Here is a 25137-nt window from a genome sequence, read left to right on the forward strand (position 1 = left end):
GACTGTATGACTGTGGCTGGAAGTGTGAGTGTACTGTACCTACCAGGGCAGCTGTGTGTCCCTGGGCCCCGACACTGGCCCCCGTGGTGCTGACGCTGTTGGGGAGGCGGCCGCGGACAGCAGGGCTGGTGCCTGTGGTGGGGGTGGCCTGCGGCAGAGGCTGGATCAGGGAATGCTGAATGTTGAGCAGAGACAGCCGCAGGGCTGGGAGGCTTTTCTGTTGACGGGCAGATCACACACAACAGGGGGATTAACATACAGTACATGGTAAAAACAAGCCATTAAATGTTTTTATTTATTCAAAATTATCAAATGTGCAAATTATTATTACATTGTTGTACAAATATAGATATCATTATAAGAAATAAATCTCCCAAATCATGAATATTAAAATGACGTGTATTATACTTGACATGTAATGGACAAGTGCTCATCTATTAGCCAAACATTTGGGACAAACACTCCAGTAGTAGACCTGAAAAATGTTTGGTCTGTGGCATATTTTGACATAAACGTCCTAACATTGCATGACAACATGACTGTGTTTGTGGCTGGCTGGCTCTGCGGAGGGAGGAAGGGCTGGGTGGCAGTGGCATGATGTGACACTCATCACGGATGGCTGGAGAGGCCTGCTGGCGAGTGGCACGGACAGCTGCAGGGGCCACTGTCACACACAGTCTGGAGTCAGGCCAGGGGAGTGGCCCCTGCCTGGGTCACATGGGCTGGCCTCTCCACTGCCACTCTGGCTGTTTTATGTTCTCCACCTTTCTCCTGAAGGCTACACTTGAACACTTTCTTACATTGATTTTACAACGGTAGAAACTCCCTCCAGACAATGTTTTCACCAACCAATGCTTTTACATCCATGACGAGTAGTGTCCAAATGTAGCCTGAGTAGATACAGTACAAACCTTGAGGAAGGGGACCAGGTAGGGCTGAGGAGACGACTTGAGCTCTGACTGCAGTCTGTTGGTGAACTCCTCGGGCTCAATCTTAGCATCCTGTGAGCAGGAGAAGAGAGGGAGGTGTTTTAACCCCTCAGCTCCTTGTTATGTGATGTGACACACTTGTACAACAGAGAGCAGAGCATGTGATTGAGGCGATGTGCAATGTGATTTCTGAGCACATTGAGATGAGGGGAAATCACCTCAACCACGGTGTTGATATTGATTTACATTTTAACATCCCCCTGGGAAACATCTCATTAACAACTCTGAATAAATAATATCCTAAACAACAGCATCATTCTGGATTATGTAACAGTTTAATGCTGCCATCTACAGATGAAGAAATATATTACATCACACAACCTGTCAATGTCAGAAATATTCTTCCTACACTCTTAGGCTCCCCATAGGAGAACCCTTTTTGGTTCCAGGTATAATTATTTTGGGTTCCATGTGTAAAGGGCTCTACCTAGAACCAAAAGGGTTCTTCAAAGGGTTCTTCAAAGGGTTCTTCAAAAGGTTATCTTATTTGGACAGCCAAAGAACCCTTTTTGGTTCTATATAGCACCTTTTTTTGTAAGAGCGTAGGGCAAGGAAAGTAGTATTCCATGTTTCTCTGTTGATAAGACAGTAATGTAGAGATAATGTAGAAATAATGTAATGATGTAATACAGTGGTAATGTAGAGGTAATATAATGAGTTAAGGTAGTGAGACTCACCAGTAGATCCTGGACCAGTGACTTGACATTTTTGGAGGTCTCAGGTGACGGAGAGTTGTGGGAAGCCAGCTTTATCAGGGTGGCCAAGAAGTTCTTACACTTCTTCACATTCTCTTGCATCTCCTAGGAAATGGCAAATTCAATAAGCATGTAAAGATATGATTTTATCAATAAATATGTCGGACACTTTTTTATCTTTCAGTGTTTGGGGATCGGAGAGGACACCGGGGAAGAGTGTGTTAGTGTATGTACATGTGTTTGTGTGTGAGGCTATGCCCACTATGCCCAGCTGTGTGGGGCCATGGCCATGGTGGTGACACAGCCAGCCAGCTGGCAGCTGTGGCAGCACTGGGGCTTGAGGAGCCTAACCAGCTCAGAGGAGGCCGGCAGACTGGAGCAGAGCAGAGTACAGACCTGGGAGATGACAGAGGCTCCTGGGGCTGCAGGGGCGCTGGTCTGTGGGGGCAGGGCTGGCTGCGAGGCAGCCTGGGCCCCAACCTGGACCTGGGGGGCCATCACGTCGGGGGCCTGGGGGGCCAACACCACGGGGGCCTGTTGGGGAGCCATCAATGCCACAGCCGGCGCCATGGGGCCCTTCTGGAAGAGCAAGGAGCAGACAGAGAGATAAACAGGACGTGAAGGGAGCTTCCAGCAAGGCCACAGAGAACAGGAGGGAAACAGCACGGCGCTCCTGTCACATCGGGTGTCCTGACTTCTGTGGACATTTCTTAACAGAGAGGAGGGGAGGAGAGGGGACTGGGGGACATTCATGCAAAACAGCTCCTCCCAATAATGATGCACCTGACTAGAAAACCCTAACCATACCAGTAATCCCCCACCTGTGTCCCCCCCCCCACTGGTCTTGGCCAAAACTCTGTAAAGTTCCAGCAATACACAAATAATTACATTTTTACTGAATATATCATTCAATAATTAACTCTCTACTCTGTTAAAAGGGTCAGATGGGATGCGCCCAGATTAGAAAAACTTCTAGGTTTGTGTTGGTAAAGAGGTGAGGACGAGGAGGAGGAGGAGGAGGCGGACGACGACGAAGAGGAGGAGAAAGGGAAGAAGGAAGAAGAGAAACAGGATGAAGAGATGGGTAGAGGAGGAGGGTCTGAGAGGGATGGAAGGATGGAGAGATGGGAAGTTCTGTAGTGGAGAGTCTGCTCACAGAAGGTGGCGCAGTGGAGGAGGAGATCTGGAGGACAGGACTAGGAGTGGGAGAGGAAGACGGCACCATCTTGGCCTGGACAGGAGGAGGACATGGCCGAATAGCCTGAGAGGTCACAGGAGACTGCAGAAAATATACAGAGAGAAAGAAAAAGAGACAGGATCAGTATAGGAGGAGGGGCGGTGAGACAGGATCAGTATAGGAGGAGGGGCGGTGAGACAGGATCAGTATAGGAGGAGGGGCGGTGAGACAGGATCAGTATAGGAGGAGGGGCGGTGAGACAGGATCAGTATAGGAGGAGGGGCGGTGAGACAGGATCAGTATAGGAGGAGGGGCGGTGAGACAGGATCAGTATAGGAGGAGGGGCGGTGAGACAGGATCAGTATAGGAGGAGGGGCGGTGAGACAGGGTCAGTATAGGAGGAGGGGCAGTGAGACAGGGTCAGTATAGGAGGAGGGGCGGTGAGACAGGATCAGTATAGGAGGAGGGGCGGTGAGACAGGATCAGTATAGGAGGAGGGGCGGTGAGACAGGATCAGTATAGGAGGAGGGGCGGTGAGACAGGATCAGTATAGGAGGAGGGGCGGTGAGACAGGGTCAGTATAGGAGGAGGGGCGGTGAGACAGGATCAGTATAGGAGGAGGGGCGGTGAGACAGGATCAGTATAGGAGGAGGGGCGGTGAGACAGGGTCAGTATAGGAGGAGGGGCGGTGAGACAGGGTCAGTATAGGAGGAGGGGCGGTGAGACAGGGTCAGTATAGGAGGAGGGGCGGTGAGACAGGATCAGTATAGGAGGAGGGGCGGTGAGACAGGATCAGTATAGGAGGAGGGGCGGTGAGACAGGATCAGTATAGGAGGAGGGGCGGTGAGACAGGATCAGTATAGGAGGAGGGGCGGTGAGACAGGGTCAGTATAGGAGGAGGGGCGGTGAGACAGGGTCAGTATAGGAGGAGGGGCGGTGAGACAGGATCAGTATAGGAGGAGGGGCGGTGAGACAGGATCAGTATAGGAGGAGGGGCGGTGAGACAGGGTCAGTATAGGAGGAGGGGCGGTGAGACAGGGTCAGTATAGGAGGAGGGGCGGTGAGACAGGGTCAGTATAGGAGGAGGGGCGGTGAGACAGGGTCAGTATAGGAGGAGGGGCGGTGAGACAGGGTCAGTATAGGAGGAGGGGCGGTGAGACAGGGTCAGTATAGGAGGAGGGGCGGTGAGACAGGGTCAGTATAGGAGGAGGGGCGGTGAGACAGGATCAGTATAGGAGGAGGGGCGGTGAGACAGGATCAGTATAGGACGACTGGCGGTGAGACAGGGTCAGTATAGGAGGAGGGGCGGTGAGACAGGGTCAGTATAGGAGGAGGGGCGGTGAGACAGGGTCAGTATAGGAGGAGGGGCGGTGAGACAGGGTCAGTATAGGAGGAGGGGCGGTGAGACAGGATCAGTATAGGAGGAGGGGCGGTGAGACAGGGTCAGTATAGGAGGAGGGGCGGTGAGACAGGGTCAGTATTGGAGGAGGGGCGGTGAGACAGGATCAGTATAGGAGGAGGGGCGGTGAGACAGGATCAGTATAGGACGACTGGCGGTGAGACAGGGTCAGTATAGGAGGAGGGGCGGTGAGACAGGGTCAGTATAGGAGGAGGGGCGGTGAGACAGGATCAGTATAGGAGGAGGGGCGGTGAGACAGGGTCAGTATAGGAGGAGGGGCGGTGAGACAGGGTCAGTATAGGAGGAGGGGCGGTGAGACAGGGTCAGTATAGGAGGAGGGGCGGTGAGACAGGATCAGTATAGGAGGAGGGGCGGTGAGACAGGGTCAGTATAGGAGGAGGGGCGGTGAGACAGGATCAGTATAGGAGGAGGGGCGGTGAGACAGAGTCAGTATAGGAGGAGGGGCGGTGAGACAGGATCAGTATAGGAGGAGGGGCGGTGAGACAGGGTCAGTATAGGAGGAGGGGCGGTGAGACAGGGTCAGTATAGGAGGAGGGGCGGTGAGACAGGGTCAGTATAGGAGGAGGGGCGGTGAGACAGGGTCAGTATAGGAGGAGGGGCGGTGAGACAGGGTCAGTATAGGAGGAGGGGCGGTGAGACAGGGTCAGTATAGGAGGAGGGGCGGTGAGACAGGGTCAGTATAGGAGGAGGGGCGGTGAGACAGGGTCAGTATAGGAGGAGGGGCGGTGAGACAGGATCAGTATAGGAGGAGGGGCGGTGAGACAGGGTCAGTATAGGAGGAGGGGCGGTGAGACAGGATCAGTATAGGAGGAGGGGCGGTGAGACAGGGTCAGTATAGGGGGAGGGGCGGTGAGACAGGGTCAGTATAGGAGGAGGGGCGGTGAGACAGGGTCAGTATAGGAGGAGGGGCGGTGAGACAGGATCAGTATAGGAGGAGGGGCGGTGAGACAGGGTCAGTATAGGAGGAGGGGCGGTGAGACAGGGTCAGTATAGGAGGAGGGGCGGTGAGACAGGATCAGTATAGGAGGAGGGGCGGTGAGACAGGGTCAGTATAGGAGGAGGGGCGGTGAGACAGGATCAGTATAGGAGGAGGGGCGGTGAGACAGGGTCAGTATAGGAGGAGGGGCGGTGAGACAGGGTCAGTATAGAAGGAGGGGCGGTGAGACAGGATCAGTATAGGAGGAGGGGCGGTGAGACAGGGTCAGTATAGGAGGAGGGGCGGTGAGACAGGGTCAGTATAGGAGGAGGGGCGGTGAGACAGGATCAGTATAGGAGGAGGGGCGGTGAGACAGGATCAGTATAGGAGGAGGGGCGGTGAGACAGGGTCAGTATAGGAGGAGGGGCGGTGAGACAGGATCAGTATAGGAGGAGGGGCGGTGAGACAGGATCAGTATAGGAGGAGGGGCGGTGAGACAGGGTCAGTATAGGAGGAGGGGCGGTGAGACAGGGTCAGTATAGGAGGAGGGGCGGTGAGACAGGGTCAGTATAGGAGGAGGGGCGGTGAGACAGGATCAGTATAGGAGGAGGGGCGGTGAGACAGGGTCAGTATAGGAGGAGGGGCGGTGAGACAGGGTCAGTATAGGAGGAGGGGCGGTGAGACAGGGTCAGTATAGGAGGAGGGGCAGGTGAGACAGGGTCACAGGTGGGGGGGGGGTGAAGGAGGAGAGAGAGAATGACAAAGAGAGAGGGGACAGAGAGAAAACACAAAAGCAACGTGCCTTCAGGATGAGGAGAAGGAGAAGTGCAACATGCCCTGAAGACGTGGAGGAGAAAGGTCATTATAGTAGGAAGTGACAGTAAATCACTGTGGATCCAAAGGATGAAACAGAGAGGATCTGATCTGATCCAGAGAGGAACAGAAGAGAAAACACTGTGATGCTGATGCCGAGGGTAAGTTACAGTAATACTATTCAATGGGAAGGACTAAAAAAGTTCCTTTAATACAATGAGGGTCCCAACTAATATGAATGAATCAGCGTCCTTTAAATTTGGTCTTTTTTATTAACCCCTTCTTCTCCCCAATTTCGTGGTATTCTATTGGTAGTTACAGTCTTGTCTCATCGCTGCAACTCCCGTACGGACTCGGGAGTGGTAAAGGTCGAGAGCTATGCGTCCTCCAAAACACAACCCAACCAAGCCGCACTGCTTCTTGACACAATGCCTTCTTAACCCGGAAGCCAGCCACACCAATATGTCGGAGGAAACACCGTACACCGGGCGACCGTGTCAGTGTGCACTGAACCCGGCCCGCCACAGGAGTCGCTAGTGCGCGATGGGACAAGGACATCCCTGCCGGCCAAACCCTCCCCTAACCCGGACAATGCTGGGCCAATTGTGCGCCGCCCAATGGCCTCCCGGTCGCAGTGCCTCTTGACCACTGCGCCACTCGAGAGGCAAATGTGTCCTTTGCATGCTAACATGCAAACTTGCTTTTTTGCCATATCGGTATGATATATCTGTTATTGTTTCAGCCAAGAATCAATCCTATATTGGTACATCCCTACAATTTGTAATGACTCATCACTGCACAGTCCTTTACTAGACTTATTGTACCCACTGTCACGACAGAAGCCTCTCTTCACAGCAGCAGGGCAGACAGTGAGAGGGAGGGCTTAGTGCCCAGCCCCAGCCCTCCTACCAGCATGGTACTGTGTTACTTAGTGCCCAGCCCTCCCACCAGCATGGTACTGTGTTACTTAGTGCCCAGCCCTCCCACCAGCATGGTACTGTGTTACTTAGTGCCCAGCCCTCCCACCAGCATGGTACTGTGTTACTTAGTGCCCAGCCCTCCCACCAGCATGGTACTGTGTTACTTAGTGCCCAGCCCTCCCACCAGCATGGTACTGTGTTACTTAGTGCCCAGCCCTCCCACCAGCATGGTACTGTGTTACTTAGTGCCCAGCCCTCCCACCAGCATGGTACTGTGTTACTTAGTGCCCAGCCCTCCCACCAGCATGGTACTGTGTTACTTAGTGCCCAGCCCTCCCACCAGCATGGTACTGTGTTAGTTAGGCTTGAAGTAAATAAATTAATTACGGTCTTTGTTAGGAAGAAATGGTCTTCACACAGTTCTCAACGAGCCAGGCAGCCCAAACTGCTACACATTTCCTGACTCTGCTTGCACAGAACACAAGAGAAGTGACACAATTTCCCAAGTTAAAAGAAATTCATGTTAGCAGGCAATATTAACTAAATATGCAGGTTTAAAAATATATACTTGTGTATTGATTTTAAGAAAGGCATTGATGTTTATGTTTAGGTACATTGGTGCAACGACAGTGCTTTTTTCGCGAATGCGCTTTTGTTAAATCATCACCCGTTTGGCAAAGTAGGCTGTGGTTCGATGATAAATTAACAGGCAACGCATCAATTATATGCAACGCAGGACAAGCTAGAATAACTAGTAATATCATCAACCATGTGTAGTTAACTAGTGATTATGTTAAGACTGATTGTTTTTTTAAGATAAGTTTAATGCTAGCTAGCAACCTACCTTGGCTCCTTGCTGCACTCACGTAACAGGTAGTCAGCCTGCCACGCAGTCTCCTCGTGGAGTGCAATGTAATCGGCCATAATCGGTGTCCAAACATGACGATTACCGATTGTTATGAAAACCTGAAATCGGCCCTAATTAATCGGCCATTACGATTAATCGGTCGACCTCTAATGTATATATATATATATATCTCACTCACACACTCACCACAAGACTGTTCTGTAAGAGAGGATAACCTGATCTCCATCTAACTAGTAACTACACCCTTCAACCACACCCACACCCACACACACACACACACACACACACACACACACAGACACACACTCCAGCCCTAAAACTCAGCACACTCATTCATAAAATGCAAAGAAGTTAAAGATAAGTTCATCTTAAAATCTCATCATGTTGGACCCAGACCAGGTGAGCTGTTTTAAAAGGACTGAAACTTTAGCAGACCTGGTGTCACACACACACTGGGATCAGGGGGAGCAACAGCCCATCAAACCCAGGGAAAGACCTGACTGCCTCTTCTCAATCACACATCCATCCAATCACACGTCCGTTCACTGACACACACACACACACACACACACACACACACACACACACACACACACACACACACACACACACACACACACACACACACACACACACACACACACACACACACACACACACACACACCGAGAGAGGGGAGACGGGAAGGGGGAATGAAGGGGGAAATGAAGAGGGGATAGGGGTTAGATGAAGAGTCTCTCCTTAGCAGAATGTCTCTCCTTAGCAGAATGTTTTGTGGGCTCAAATAATGTGCAGTTAGGTGGGAAGAGAATGGGGCTCACGAGGGGGGAAGAGCAGGGGAGTGCATCGCCCCGCCAGCCATGCCTTCATAACACATTTCTCATTCACCAGCTAAAGCGTTGTTAGCTTTTTAAACCAATCAGGCAGTTGGATGATGAATGATTTAACACTTGTCGAAGGAAGGAGCTCGGTTTGAAATGCCTTCTGTTTTCACTCACGGTCACAGGAGACAGCCTGACAGAGAGGAGAGGAGCACCGGAATAAACACCATTCCCTTTCATATTCCAGCTCCTCTTCTTTTCACGTGTTGATGTTTATGTCAATGCTGGCAGCTCACTAATCTGCTATCAGTGACAGTTTCGAACTTTCAATTCACTCTGAACCTAAATCACTATCACAACCAACTCTGCAATACCTTGTTACAGTGTTTATCTCAGGATGAGCAGGTAGGAAGAAGGATAACAAGTTCAGCAACTCAAAGATAAGCGTCTTCATTTCTACGGCTCATGTGAAAATAAGTCTGAGCCTACTGGTACCAGTGTCTAGTGGAGTCCTCCAGTAACAAACACGTACTTAGGTTATTACAATGCAATTACCATTTACATTGTAATTGTAACATATATATTTTTTATAATTCTAGAATTCTATCATTTTTCAAATGAGTAACAATCTATTGACTTGCAATCACACAGAATTAGAGGCTAAATACTGGCATAATGACACCCAATGGTAATCAAAGGAAGTGCAATGCATTTTTGTTCAGCAGAATTACGCAAGTCAAGGAAATGCTGCCCCCTGGTGGTATTTATATGTTATTTCACCTTTATTTAACCAGGTAGGTGACGAATATGAAGCGAGGGCCAGCCAACGAGAGCATACAGGTCACAGTGGTGGGTAGTATATGGGGCTTTGGTGACAAAACTCCCCTGATATCTCATTTCAGTTCATCAAATTGCCATTCTACAAACCCTTTCTGTTCAAAGTGGACACTTTGACAACAGAGTATACAAAATCTACTTTTGTCAAGCACAGTCAAGTTCAGCAAACACGTCTACTGACAAGTTATCCAACAAGAGTTGTGAAACATGTTAGTCCTCCTACCACATTCTGGATTCAATACAACAAGCTTCACAATGAATCAGAGGCGACAAAAGAATTAGTTGCCTGTTGGCATGTTATTTTAGCATTAAGACGTGTCACATATCAGTTTGCAAACAATGTAAAAAAATAAATAACAAATTAATAAAGCTGCATACAAAGATGGTCTCTTTTTTTGCTTTCTTGATGGCAGCTCCAAAGTGCAGGTGTTTCAGCCTAGCTCAGCGCTTTCTGTGGTGGAAGGGCAGCCAGCGGAAAATACAGAGCGTAGATGTTGGTAATCTTCTCTAGTTGCGCCAGGATTGGCTCAGTGTTCTGTCACTCATGGGGACACTACGTCACCGCAGAATCTACAGGGTGAGCTAGGCAGTTCAAGCCCCCTTGAATGCTGACATAGATTTACATGATGAAGCGCCCATCCAAGAAGGCTCAAGGTCATTGGCCACAGATAAAATTACATCAAATCACGTTATACTGTATCTACCGTAGCTTTGATTGGACTGATCATGTCAACATCATACTTTCAAAATCTTAGCTGGCAAGCTAGACAAGCAGTCATCATCATGAATCATGTCGACAATCTACTGGCAAATCCTTTTCAATCATTGTCATATGAAGAGAAATTATAGATAAAATGTATCGGTGCTTATCGGCCATTGGACATAAACATTACACAACAAGTTAGAAATCGAAATTCAACAATGAGTGGTTTGTAAGAAATCAGTGGATGCCTGCAAGCGTTGAAAATAAATTACTATTTTGCTTCCCCTGCCTGCTATTCGGTGGAGAGGGTGTGTGGTCCAAGTCTGGGTTTAAGGGTCTAATTTCCAAGGTAAAAAAAATAAACATTCACACGCAATACCATGGGCCAGAAGAGGCTGAATACATTGGTCATGCTGTCAATTCAGCAGCATGACTTCTGCCGCGTTCAAAACAACTGGAAACTTGGAACTGGGAAATCTCAGATGTCAGTGAGTTCAAGACAACTGGGAACTCAGAAAAAAATGAGCTCAGACTGGGAAAATATGTTTTCAACGGTCATCCAACACGGAATTCCAAGTCGGGAACTTGGGTGTCTTTCTAGAGCTTTGACCTGAAGATCACTGACATAACTATTCAACCTTGTTTTTTTTCAGAGTTCCCAGTTGTCTTAAAAGCACCATAAATCCAGAGAATGGCAGATTTTGATGACAAAATTTTATGACAAAATTAAGACAAAATTTGCCCACAAGAAGGACCGCTGCGCCACCTTCCTGTTCAAGTGAGCAGCACAACAATTGTGAGTCCAAAAATGTCTTGTATGCTGCTGCATCAATTATGCAATGTGCCAGGGAGATATGTATACTGTAGCTAAGAAAGTAATACTGTATGTTGTGTAGTAAGCTGCTAGTAGACAGTGTGCCTCACCCTAATACTTTGGTCCCTTCCCCCTCATAACTGGTGGTGCACATGTAGCCTATAGCCTGTCTTAGAGAAATATCATTGAATATTGTAAGAGATTTCATTGTCTGCTTATATGCCCCCTTTATTTATCCTACGGTTGTGACTTGGTGTACAGGGAGAATACTGTAAAAAAGGCCTATGTTCTGAATTCTGACGCTGTACATTTCAAAAGTGCTGAACAAATAGTTATATTGACTGTTCGTCTTAGCTCGCTCATTAATGTCTTAATCGAAATAACGGATTGCCTCTTATCCGCTTATCATTCCCTTATGCCATAGTTTGTACATCTCAATTGTCAGTAGAAACCACATTTGTTTATGCAAGTCAGCCATATCAGCTTCACTACCATTCAAAAGTTTGGGGTCACTTAGAAATGTCCTTGTTTTTATAAGAAAAACACATTTTTTTGTCCATTAAAATAACATCAAATTCATCAGAAATACAGTGTATACATTGTTCATGTCGTAAATGACTATTGTAGCTGGAAACGGCTGATTTTTTATGGAATATCTACAGTTGAAGTCGGAAGTTTACATACACCCTAGCCAAATACATTTAAACTCAGTTTTTCACAATTCCTGACATTTAATCCTAGTAAACATTCCCTGTCTAGGTCAGTTAGGATCACCACTTTATTTTAAGAATGTGAAATGTCATAATAATAATAATAGTAGAGAGAATGATTTATTTCAGCTTTTATTTCTTTCATCACATTCCCAGTGGGTCAGAAGTTTACATACACTCAATTAGTATTTGGTAGCATTGCCTTTAAATTGTTTAACTTGGGTCAAACATTTCAGGTAGCCTTCCACAAGCTTCCCACAATAAGTTGGGTGAATTTTTGCCCATTCCTCCTGACAGAGCTGGTGTAACTGAGTCAGGTTTGTAGGCCTCCTTGCTCGCAAATGCCTTTTTAGTTCTGCCCACAAATTTTCTATAGGAGTGTAGTCAGGGCTTTATGATGGCCACTCCAATACCTTGACTTTGTTGTCCTTAAGTCATTTTGCCACAACTTTGGAAGTATGCTTTGGGTCATTCTCCATTTGGAAGACCCACTTGCGACCAAGCTTTAACTTCCTGACTGATGTCTTGAGATGTTGCTTCAATATATCCATATAATTTTCCGTCCTCATGATGCCATCTATTTTGTGAAGTGCACCAGTCCCTCCTGCAGCAAAGCACCCCCACAACATGATGCTGCCACCCCCGTGCTTCACGGTTGGGATGGTGTTCTTCGGCTTGCAAGCCTCTCCCTTTTTCCTCCAAACATAACGATGGTCATTATGGCCAAACAGTTCTATTACCCGCAAAACAACAGTCTCAACGTTAACAGTGACGAGGCGACTCCGGGATGCTGGCCTTCTAGGCAGAGTTCCTCTGTCCAGTGTCTGTGCTCTTTTACCCATCTTAATTTTTTATTTTTATTGGCCAGTCTGAGATATGGCTGTTTCTTTGCAACTCTGTCTAGAAGGCCAGCATCCCGGAGTCGCCTCTTCACTGTTGACGTTGAGACTGGTGTTTTGCGGGTACTATTTAATGAAGCTGCCAGTTGAGGACTTGTGAGGCATCTGTTTCTCAAACTAGACACTCTAATGTACTTGTCCTTTTGCTCAGCTGTGCACCGGGGCCTCCCACTCCTCTTTCTATTCTGGTTAGAGCCAGTTTGAGCTGTTCTGTGAAGGGAGTAGTACACAGCGTTGTAACCAATGTTCAGTTTCTTGGCAATTTCTCGCATGGAATAGCCTTAATTTCTCATAACAAGAATAGACTGACGATTTTCAAAAGAAGGTTCTTTGTTTCTGGACATTTTGAGCCTGTAATTTAACCCACAAATGCTGATGCTCCAGATACTCAACTAGTCTAATGAAGGCCAGTTTTATTGCTTCTTTAATCAGCACAACAGTTTTCAGCTGTGCTAACATAATTTCAAAAGGGTTTTCTAATGATAAATTAGCCTTTTAAAATGATAAACTCTTGGATTAGCTAACACAATGTGCCATTGGAACACAGGAGTGATGGTTGCTGATAATGGGCCTCTGTACACCTATGTAGATATTCCATTAAAAATCAGCCGTTTCCAGCTACAATAGTCATTTACAACATTAACAATGTCTACACTGTATTTCTGATCAATTTGATGTTATTTTAATGGACAAGAAATTTGCTTTTCTTTCAAAAACAAGGACATTTCTAAGTGACCCCAAACTTTTGAACGGTAGTGTATGTTTTTTAAAAAGGCAGTAAATGAGGCTGAATGAACTGCTTCGTTTCCCAGACAACGTTCCGCTGATGGTGTTGCGGTGTTAAGGATTCATGAAGCTGAAAAGAAAGCTCTGCTGTTGGGACAGCTTTATGTAGGCCCTAACAGTTTGTGGGCACCATTTGTCACCATTGTAGTGCAAGTCATGTATTGTTTAGTGTTGTGTTGTGTAGTGGCTATGCTGGCATGCAGAAAATAAATAAAATGAATTTGCCCCACCAGGATATACATGCTAAAATCGCCACTGCAATTAATAATGTTTCCACAGGTGAAAATAGGAGACCCAGAAGAGTCATTAAAATAAGGATCTTAATCCAGATCTACTGCTCTATCAAAATAATACTATATAATTACACATAAAAACACAATACTAATGTAAATGTTTGTGTCAAATACAGACCAGTCTGGATAAAAGCTTGATTTAAAAAAAAGACCTGACAAATGTAACATGTCTAAACTGACATAATGTAAGTCAGGTAGATTATATTTTGTTTACTAGTTTCAGCTGACAGTTTACACTATAAGCATACAAATACAATGTTGTTATTACAGCAATTACAGTTACCAGAAGGACATAATGTAAAGTGTTACGACAACCATAAATCTCTTCCAATTGTCTCAGAGGCTTCAGTAATGTAAAGTGAGACTACAGAGAGACAGCTAGGTGGCAGGCTATAACCACTTCATCTCTTTTGATATCCTCAGGGAATGTGTCTGCATATATTTGACAGTCAAATTCTTTACTACTATACCTAATGGTTAAACCTAGCTACCTAGAGCAGCCCTGTGTGTAGATTAGTCTTCTATGAAATAGATTACCTCTTCAACATCCTATGCAATACAGGCCTTTCCATCATAAGGAAGATCAAATGATGAGTTTCCCAAAAGCCAGAGGCTACATACATTCAGCAACTGTATTTTTCAATGTAATGAACTAAATCCATATTTTTGAATGAATATATCCCTCTGTGTAACTGATTCACAGAACAACTAAGGGCATGTCACACTGTGGTAGTGACAGTGGGGTAGTAACTCTTACCTGTGGGGTAGTTGCTCTGAAGGTGGCCCCTGCAGTGGGGGTGGCAGTTCGGGGGGAGATGTTATTCTGGGCCTGGGCCTGGGCTTGGGCCTGTGCCTGGGCAAGGGCCTGCTGTGGGACCATCACCAGCTGACCCATCTCAGTGCGCACCAACACCATTCCTAGAGTGCAGACAAAGCAATCACACACAATATCCACAGTCAAAGTCATTACACTGACATAAAAGGCACCTGGGCTGGCTGTCAATGAAATGCAACTATTTCAGTCACATAGTGACCCTAGAAAGTGACAAGGAGACCAGTGACAAGGAGATCACGTTGGATTTAAGAAACAGTAGAATCAATTCTGATGTTGATTCTGATTTCCTAATGCCATGTTCAATCTGCCCATGAGAGCAGTTCATTCCATTTACATCAGCATCAAATAGAATGAGAAATGATAGAGCTTTTATTACACAGTGTATCTGTTACTGAACATAAACGCCTCAAATAAATTTCCATAAGCCTCTTCGAGATTAACTCAGAGAAAATGTAACTATATTATAGTACAATTTTTTCACTAACACACAAAAGATACTTTAATCACTGAACATTTTGGGTAGGCTAATGGGTATGCTATAAGAGTAATGTCCAGACACAAGTAGACCCTATGTGACTTACAATATATAGATCTCTGCGGAGGAACAACTGAAACTGCAACATACCACCCTGCATCTCCCTGCTGGTTTGCCTCTGAAGCTAAGCAGGGTTGGTCCTGGTCAGTCCCTGGATGGGATACCAGATAGTGTTGGAGGGCTGGTAAGAGGCACTCTTTCCTCTGGCCTTAAAAATATCCCAATACCCCAAGGCAGTGATTTGGGACATTACCCTGTGTAGGGTGCAGAATTTTGGATGGGACGTTAAACAGATGTCCTGACTCTCTGGCTGCGTTTACACAGGAAGCTCCATTCTGAAATGCTTTCCACTAATTGGTCTTTTGACCAATCACATCAAGTTCCTCTAAGGCAGGGTTCCCCAAACTCGGTCCTGGGGCCCCCCAGGTGCACATTTTGCCCTAGCACTACACAGCTTATTCAAATAACCAACTCATCGTCAAGCTTTGATTATTTGAATCAGCTGTGTAGTGCTAGGGCAAAAACCAAAACGGGGGGGGGGGACTTCGGGAAATCCTGCTCTAAAGAATGAACGTGTCCAGATACTCAAAGTTATACAGATACACCATTGGGAGCATCTTGACTGGCTGCATCACCACTTGGTACGGCAACTGCATGGCACCCGGCCGCAAGGGGCTACAGAGGGTGGTGAGTAAGGCCCTGTACATCACTGGGGGCGAGCTGCCATCCAGGACCTCTATTCCAGGCTTTGTCAGAGGAAAGCCCAAAAATGTTTCAAAGATTCCAGCCAAGTCATAGACTTTTCTCTCTGCTATAGTACCGCACAGCAAGCAGTACCAATGCACCAAGTCTGGAAACAACAGGACCCCGAACAGTTTCTATTCCCAAACCACAAGTCTGCTAAATAGCTAATCAAATGGCTACCCGGACTATCTGCATTGACCCTTTTAGCACTAACTCTCTTGCACTCTACGCGCACACACACTGGACTCTACCCACACACTCATACATATTGTACCTACACCCCAACACACACATACACTACATAATTACAGCCTGAATTTAAAATACAGTAGATTCAATTTAGATGTTTTGTTACTGGCCTACAAGCAATACACCATAATGTCAAAGTGGAATTGTTTTTCTAAATGTTACAAATTAATAAAAAATTAAAAGTTGAAATTTCTTGGGTCAATAAGTATTCAACCCCTTTGTTATGGCAAGCCTAAATACATTCTGGAGTAAAAATGTGCTTAAGAAGTCACATAATAAGTTGCAAGGACTCTGTGTTCAATAATAGTATTTAACATGATTTTCTATGACTACCTCATCTCTGTACCCATGCATACAATTATCTTTTAGGTCCCTCAGTCGAGCAGTGCATTTCAAACACAGATTCAATAACAAAGACCTGGGAGGTTTTCCAATTGTTAGAATAATTTGTATGTGTTAGGATAATGACTTAAGTGTTCCACTCTGAAATTGTAGGATAGGTGGAAAAGTTTGATAATTATGAGAAGATAAAACCAGGATTGGGGTAGATCTGTTAGTAGTGAAATACTATGATGTTATATTCTTTAGTAGGGATGTAAACAGAGTGAAGTTGTAGAGTAGATAATAGAAAATCATTAGAGGGTTTCAAACCAAGAGGGTCCCAACGGGGGAGGGGAAGTGAAAGCCTTGAAGAATGTGACAATTTTTATGGTTCTTTGTGTTTAGTAGAAAAGTACTGGTTGTTTGAGAAGGGAGTGGTCTAAAGATAGGAATGTGTGTGTGTATTATAAAAGGACTGATTATTCATTTTTGACTTGAGATCTCATGAATAAAGACCGTTGAACCTTTTTTATAAAATCTGAGACTTTGCCTAATTATTAGTGAATCAAGGGTCTTACAAACCTCGTTTAATTGGTTAAAGATTAAATGCATTATTGGGATTAAAAATTCCCTTAACACCAATGCCTCACAAAGAAGAGCACCTATTGGTAGATGTGTAAAGATTTTTTTAAAAGCAGACATTGAATATCCCTTTGAGCATGGTGAAGTTATTAACTACACTTTGGATGGTGTATCAATACACCCAGTCACAAAGATCCCTTCCTAACTCAGTTAATGGAGAGGAAGGAAACTGCTCAGGGATTTCACCATGAGGCCAAAGCAGACGTTAAAACAGTTAAAGTTGAATGGCTGTGATAGCAGAAACCTGAGGATGAACCAACAACATTGTAGTTACTCCACAATACTAACCTAATTGACAGAGTGAAAATAAGGAAGCCTGTACATCAGAGGAGGCTGGTGGGAGGAGCTAAAAGAGGACGGGCCCATTGTAATGTCTAGAATTTAATAAATGGAATGGCGTCAAACATGTGGTTTCCATTTGGTTGATGTGTTTGATACCGTTCCATCAATTCCATTCCAGTCTTTATGGTGAGCCCGTCCTCCTTTAGTTCCTAACCAACAGCCTCCTCTGAGGTACATAATACAAATATTCCAAAACATGCATCCTGTTTGCAACAAGGCACTAAACTAATACTGCAAAAAATGTGGCAAAGCAATTAACTTTTTGTCCTGTATACAAAGTGTTGTGTTTTGGGCAAATCCAATAGTAATGAGTTCTGAGTACCACTCTCCATTATTTTCAAGCATAGTGGTGGCTGCATCATATTATGGGTCTGCTTGTAATCATTAAGGAACAGGGGAGTTTTTCAGGATAAAAAAAGAAACAGAAAGGAGATAAGCACAGGGAAAATCCAAGAGGAAAACCTGGTTTAGTCTGCTTTCCATCAGACATTGGAAGATTAATTCACTTTTCACGAGGACAATAACCTAAAACACAATGCCAAATCTACACTGAAGTTACTTACCAAGAAGACAGTGAATGTTCCCGAGTGACCGTTTTGACTTATCTATTTGAAAGTCTATGGTAAGACCTGAAAATGGTTGTCTAGCAATGATCAACAATCAATTTGAGCTTGAAGAACTTCGAAAAGAATACTGTGCAAATGTTGTACAATTCAGGTGTGGAAAGCTCTTAGAGACTTACACAGAAAGACTCACAGCTGTAATCTCTACCAAGCTGCTTCTACAAAGTATTTAAATGACATATTTCTATATTTCATTTTCAATACATTTGATAAAATTTCTAAGACATGTTTTCACTTTGTCATTATGGGGTATTGTGTGTAGATGTTTTAGTTTTTTTTAATCCATTATGAATTCAGGCTGTAACACAACAAAATGTGGAATAAGTCAAAGGGTGTAATTAGTTTCTGAAGGCATTGAATAGTCACCTCAACTACCTCATACCCCTGCACATCGACTCGGTATTGGTACTCCATGTATATACTATAGTAGCAATGTTATTTTTACTCTTTATTTAAACATTTTATTCACTGTGTATTCATTCCTCATGTCAGTATTTGTAATTTTATCTTTAACTTTGTTGTTGGAAAAGATCCGTAAGCATTGCACTGTTAGTCTACACCTGATGTTTACAAAGCAAAACAAACAAATACAATTTTATTTGACATCAGATATTTTTCAGAGCTGATCTGATTAGTCAACATACCAACATTTCTGAACTAGGCTGCCTGTGAAAACGCCACCTCCATGGCCAGTAAAGATCCCATGGCTCTTATCATAAGAGTAGGGGTGTTAACCCCAGCGTCCTGGCTAAATTCCCAATCTGGCCCTCATACCATCAAGGCCACCTTATCATCCCCCCTCCTCTGTAACTATTCCCCAGGTTGTTGCCGTAAATGAGAATGTGTTCTCAGTCAACTTACCTGGTAAAATAAGGTTGAATAACATAACCAAATAATCTCTTAAAAAGCACGTTGCATGTGATCTGTCCCCTTCACTATTCTGAGCCTGTCTGAACAGCCTCATAGACAGGTGCTCACTCATTCAAACCCCAGTTAGAAAAACAGATCAGATGAACTTGCTAAACAACAGATGAACTTCAACTTGCCACCTTCAACTCATAAACAAGTAACCTCAATTGAATCCTCTGAAAGCAGGCAATCAGAACACTAAGTCCTTTAAACACAACCTCAATCTCAGTCATAAAAGTGAGCCTCAAGTCATTAGAGCATGACTGGCTCATTGTTTTTAAATGCAAACAGCATGGATTCATTCAGACTGTTCATTTAGCGCTTGCAAACACATGGAAACCTAATCATGCGCCACGCTGAGCACATATGCAGCCCTCACATTGGATTGTCTTCAGGCATGTATTGGTGAGATGAGATGCAATATGGTTTAGAGGTTGAGAAATGCTCATAAACTCATGAATTGCCAGACAGTGATGTGCTCTGGGCCAGGAGTTCCCTGCACTCCATGAAACTTCTCTTCTCCATTTAACTGAGGTTAAAATTATTCTTCAAATCAGAATAAACCATATCAGAGGTATGCATATCCTGCTATTTGTTTATTTTAAAATGTGTAACTCCACTAGAGCTGGGCGATATGGACAAATGCTCTCCACTAGAGCTGGGCGATATGGACAAAAATCCATATTGCGATAAATTGCCTGAATTGATGCAATAACGATAAGTTTATAACATTAATGTGCACCTGTTTCTTTTTATTATCCTTTAAACTACTACTAGTGTGATGCTTGTAGCCATCAATTGTCCCATTAACAATCACACATATTAGTAAACTTATTTCATTTCAAACTTCACATTTCTCTAATATAGGCTACTTATCGTAATGAACAATACCAGCAAAATGCCTGCGATAAGTGATCAGTATTGTCGGTAATTTTTTTTTTTTTTTTTAAAGTCCCTATTCTAATTCCCATTCTCTACCGAGTCAAAGTTTTTAAGCCAAGTTAATAAACAGATCACCAACCATTTCGAATCCCACCGTACCTTCTCCACTATGCAATCTGGTTTCCGAGCTGGTCATGGGTGCACCTCAGCCACGCTCAAGGTCCTAAACGATATCATAACTGCCATCGATAAAAGACAGTACTGTGCAGCCGTCTTCATCGACCTGGCCAAGGCTTTGGACTCTGTCAATCACCTCATTCTTATTGGCAGACTTAATAGCCTTGGCTTCTCAAATGATTGCCTCGCCTCATTCACCAACTACTTCTCAGATAGAGTTCAGTGTGTCAAATCGGAGGGCCTGTTGTCCAGACCTCTGGCAGTCTCTATGGGGGTGCCACAGGGTTCAATTCTCGGGCCGACTCTTTTCTCTGTATATATCAATGATATCGCTCTTGCTGCTGGTGATTCTCTGATCCACCTCTACGCAGACGACACCATTCTGTATGCACCTGGCCCTTCTTTGGACACTGTGCTAACAAACCTCCAAACGAGCTTCAACACCATACAACACTCCTTCCGTGGCCTCCAACTGCTTTTAAATGCTAGTAAAACTAATTGCATGCTCTTCAACCGATTGCTGCCCACACCCTCCTGCCCGACTAGCATCACTACTCTGGACGGTTCTGACCTAGAATATGTGGACAACTAGAAATACCTAGGTGTCTGGCTAGACTGTAAGCTCTCCTTCCAGACTCACATTAAGCATCTCCAATCCAAAATTAAATCTAGAATTGGCTTCCTATTTCGCAACAAAGCCTCCTTCACTCATGCCGCCAAACATATCCTCGTAAAACTGACTATCCTACCGATCCTTGACTTCGGCGATGTCATTTATAAAATAGCCCCCAACACTCTACTCAGCAAACTGGATGTAGTCTATCACAGTGCCATCCGTTTTATCACCAAAGCCCCTGATACTACCCACCACTGCGACCTGTATGCTCTCGTTGGCTGGCCCTCACTACGCATCCGTCGCCAAACCCACTGGCTCCAGGTCATCTATAAGTGTTTGCTAGGTAAAGCCCCGCCTTATCTCAGCTCACTGGTCACCATAGCAACACCCACCCATAGCACACACTCCAACAGGTATATTGCACTGGTCATCCCCAAAGCCAACACTTCCTTTGGCCACCTTTCCTTCCAGTTCTCTGTTGCCAATGACTGGAACGAATTGCAAAAATCTCTGAAGCTGGAGTCTTATATCTCCCTCCCTAACTTTAAGCATCAGCTGTCAGAGCAGCTTACCGATCACTGTACCTGTACACAGCCAATCTGTAAATAGCATACCTGACTAACTCATCCCCATATTATTACTTACCCTCTTGCTCTTTTGCACCCAAGTATCAATACGTGCTCATTCATCATCTGCACATCTATCACTCCAGTATTAATGCTAAATTGCAATTATTGTACATTGATTTTTCGATTTTTCCTTTCTTTTGTGTTATTGACTGTACGTTTGTTAATGTGTAACTGTTGTTTTTGTCACACTGCTTTGCTTTATCTTGGCCAGGTCGCAGTTGTAAATGAGAACTTGTTCTCAACTGGCCTACCTGGTTAAATAAAGGTGAAATAAAAAATGTAAAATTAAAAAGAATTATGAGTGCACACAAAATGCATGAGTAGGCCTATCAGTCCGCTGGGCCAACACAGTCATATTGTTTCTTGAAGAACTTGAGTGGCTCTTTCACGTGCCTCATGCAGCTCATGGTAACAACTTTGAGAGATGAATACCAATAGAGGAGATCATGTCTGGTGTGTTTTTTATGTCCTGCCATTTCATTAAACTTGCCCATTGGCAAAATATGTGCATGCTTGTGATGTCAGAAAAGTCATTTGATTGGGTGATATCAAACAGATTTGTGGAACTTTCTTAGAACTGGAATGATGCATGCCATTGTGTACTGTGTTCTGTCATATTGTCAATGCCATTGAAATATACTGTATATTATATTCAGTATACCAGTAAGCATTTTTGTCACCATACCAACTGAGCAGCGAACATTTTGCTCACATGCAGTGTTGGTTGTGATCTTTGTGTTGATAATGGGTGTCATGAATCATGTAATAACTTTATTCAATTTCAGATATTTCTTCAACATTATACAGAATTAACCTAAAATCAATACAGATGTAAAGGAGAAGTTTTTTGTTGTTGTTTTTTTTACAACCAAATCTTAATTTATTTTATGGAAATTGGATGTTATAGGGTCCAGACAACTTTTTTTGTGATTTCACATGTTTGAGAAACTTACCTCCAACAAATCACTTCCTCATCCGTTTTGTGTAATATGGGGCCCCCGAAAAAGCATGAACAAAGGCTCCAGAAACAACCAAATACATTCTCATAGAAAAAACAAAGCTCTCAGTATAGTGACGCAGTTCTTTAGATGTTGTACACAAATTGTCATTCCAAACTTTATCCGCAATGTTATATTCCCTTTTGCACAAATCGAGCTGTTTCCCCTATCCAGCTGTTCCATTCTCCATGTAGCCTGCTGCTACAGGTAACTGCCAAAATAAAGGAAACACCAACATAAAGCATTTTAATAGCATGTTGGGACACCACGGGCGGCAAGAACAGCTTCAATGTGCCTTGGCATAGATTCTACAAGGGCCTGGAACTTCCTGTGTTAAAGCACCCATGCTTTCAGTACACTTTGTATCCAAGTGTTTCCTTTATTTTGGTGGTTACGTGTAAAATGGACAGAGATGTATGGCTCGAGTAACACCAAAGTGTCTATAATGTTTCGGACAAAGTTCGTAATGGCACAATTTCATATGTAAAACATCTAAAGACCTGCATCGCTATACTGACAAAAAAGGACGCATTTGTTTTTGGAGCCTTTGTTCGTGTTTTTTCAGGGCCCCTATACTACACAACGAGGAGAAGAGATTTGCTGTTTGGGGCAAGTTTCTCAAAAACATGTGAAATCACACAAAAGGTGCCTGGACCCAGATGACATTTACATCAAAAATAGAGATTTGGTTGTAAAAACTACTTCTCCTTTAATCTGTATAGAATTTACAGATGTAATCTGTATTGACAGGTGTTTAATCAAATGAATGCTACTTTGCCAAAAGCACATTCAGAATCTGCTGCGTCTTTGGGAATCTTCAGGAAGTGAACAGGGAAATGATGAAGGAACACATCACATGTCCAGGTAATGTTTACATTAAAGTACAAAATTGATGTAATGACAAAGCACAGGGCTCTCAAAAAGACCTGCCCAGTTTCATTGTTTTGATCTGAGCAGATTTCCCCTCTCTCTGATTTGAAGAGAAGAGCAATTCATCCTTCTAACACCTTACCCGGTGGGATGGTAAACCCAGGAGGCAGTTGAATGGTCGTCTGTTGTTGTTGGGGGGGTCTGACAATCAGCTGGGGGGCTACAATCCTTTGAGCCGCTGGGACTCCTGGTCGAAGCAGAGGCTGTGTAGCTGTGGCCACAGCCGGTGATGCTGGCCTTACCATTCCAACCGTTGTTGTTTGTCCAACAACATTGACAGCAGGCTTTGCCATGACATGACTTGCAGTAGAAGTCGCTGCTAGGTTGAAAACAGCAGAGGGAGAGGAAACAGCGTTTATTAAGGAATTGACAACACCTAACGGACTGCACATGACTATTTTAGACTGTACGGGAGCGTCCGACTTCGCTTCAGAACCCTCTTTTTTGTGGTTCACTTGCGAAGCTGCTGCACAGGTGATCGGTCCTATCGCGCCTTGTTTAACCAAGGCCGAGACGGTAGTGCCATTTCCATTATGTGCGATGCTCGCTACAATGTGACTTGGTAGTCTTTGCAAAGCAATAGTAGGAGTCCCCTTATCCAGGGGAATCGCTGATTGAGTTGAAGAAATGCTGGAGTTTGATAAAGTGAAATTCGTCGTATTTACACAAGATGTAACGTCAACGGTCCGATTTGAGTTTGCTGCACTTGCACTGCTAATCAACGCATCAGTTCCCGCCGCAGGGGGATTATTCCTTGACGTTACCGCTCCTCCGGTACCGTTCAAACTCTGTATTCCCGCGGATGCACTCCGTAACGATGCAGTTATGCGTTTTCTTGGATGATCGACAATGTCTGTTGATGTCTGACCTGAAGCCAGAGCGGAACCTCGGCTGGTGGTGGTGCTGCTGCTGCTGATGATGATGCTGTTGACAAACGGAGAAGTTGCTACACCACCAGATGCAGGTAGTGTTGTGATAGATGATGTTCCATGTGATTGCAAACCGCACTTGGTAGCGTTTACTCCAGTCCCTGAAGTGGTGGAAGCTTCCTCAAAGGACGGAATAGAACTCAGCGAAGAAGATGTAACAGTTTTCTCTGAGCTAATTTCTTTAGAGTTCATCTCCTGGTGCATCACAGCTTTATGTTGTCCTTGTTGCTGCTGCTGTACTAGTGTAGTACCCACTTGGGCTGGTAGCGTTTTCCCTAAGTGATGGTTTGCAGTGACTGTAGACCCAGCACCTCTGTTTTCCGACTGAGTATCTGCAGGGTTGCTTTGTCCAACAAGTTGTGACTCCAAAGAGCCCACTAAATCGCTCACAGCTTTTTCATCCACCTCAGAAAATAGCATATCTTCCAGTGGGTCGGAGGTGCTCGCCATCTTTGATCATAGATCGCTGTCTAAAAAAAAAAAGGTGTAAATTAATGAAATGCGCATGCGTGTTACTAGGCATTGTGGGAATTAATCTGACGTCAAAGATATTTAGTTTTTTTTTCTTCAAATTTCATTGATTAATAAATGTATTACTAAACAAAATACTGTAGTAAGGAAATTGTTTAGCACGTTACATTTCAGCGCGTAATAAAGTCGGAGTTCTCACAGAAACCTCACATTTTATTATGACAATGAAAATAGGCTTTAGTCTGGGGGGACATCAAGTATAGAGTAGCATATGGTCCCTAGGACATATTTTATTTGTCATAGAGATTTTATTTTGACACTTGCCACAGACATGACTGGAAATACTTAGTAGTTTCCGAACCAAATAATTTCACCTTCACCTAATTTCACCTATCAAGGTTTGTTGCTTCGGCTAGCTGTGGCTGGCTGCTGGTTTGTTAGAATTGCTGGAAGAACATTTTGTTGGATGAAGAAGATTGCAACTGCACCCTTGTATTTATTGCAGATTAGAGTAAGATACATGATACATGTGTGGAAACTGCTTAATTAAACAAACGTTGTATTTTTATGTATTTTTATGCATAAGGGATGGGCGAGAGAGATGGGCGATAAGGTGTCCAGTGGCAGCGATGAAAAATGTACAT

General features: G+C 44.5%; 1 protein-coding gene across 1 annotated transcript in view; it reads right to left on the minus strand.

Annotated features, from left to right (window-relative positions):
• LOC106587565 (transcription initiation factor TFIID subunit 4) overlaps positions 1-24485 on the minus strand; it is a 95647-nt gene extending 71162 nt beyond the window's left edge. The window contains exons 1-6 of the mRNA XM_045708205.2: positions 23176-24485; positions 14419-14579; positions 2081-2263; positions 1667-1789; positions 912-1001; positions 44-217 (exon numbers count right to left, since the gene is read on the minus strand). Coding sequence (XP_045564161.1) covers positions 44-217; positions 912-1001; positions 1667-1789; positions 2081-2263; positions 14419-14579; positions 23176-24472 — 2028 coding nt within the window. The 5' untranslated portion in view covers positions 24473-24485. The remainder of the gene's footprint in view (positions 1-43; positions 218-911; positions 1002-1666; positions 1790-2080; positions 2264-14418; positions 14580-23175) is intronic.
• Between the last annotated feature and the right edge of the window lie 652 nt (positions 24486-25137).

The sequence above is a fragment of the Salmo salar genome, chromosome 26 (assembly GCF_965601325.2).
Source record: "Salmo salar chromosome 26, fSalSal1, whole genome shotgun sequence".
NCBI lineage: Eukaryota > Metazoa > Chordata > Actinopteri > Salmoniformes > Salmonidae > Salmo > Salmo salar.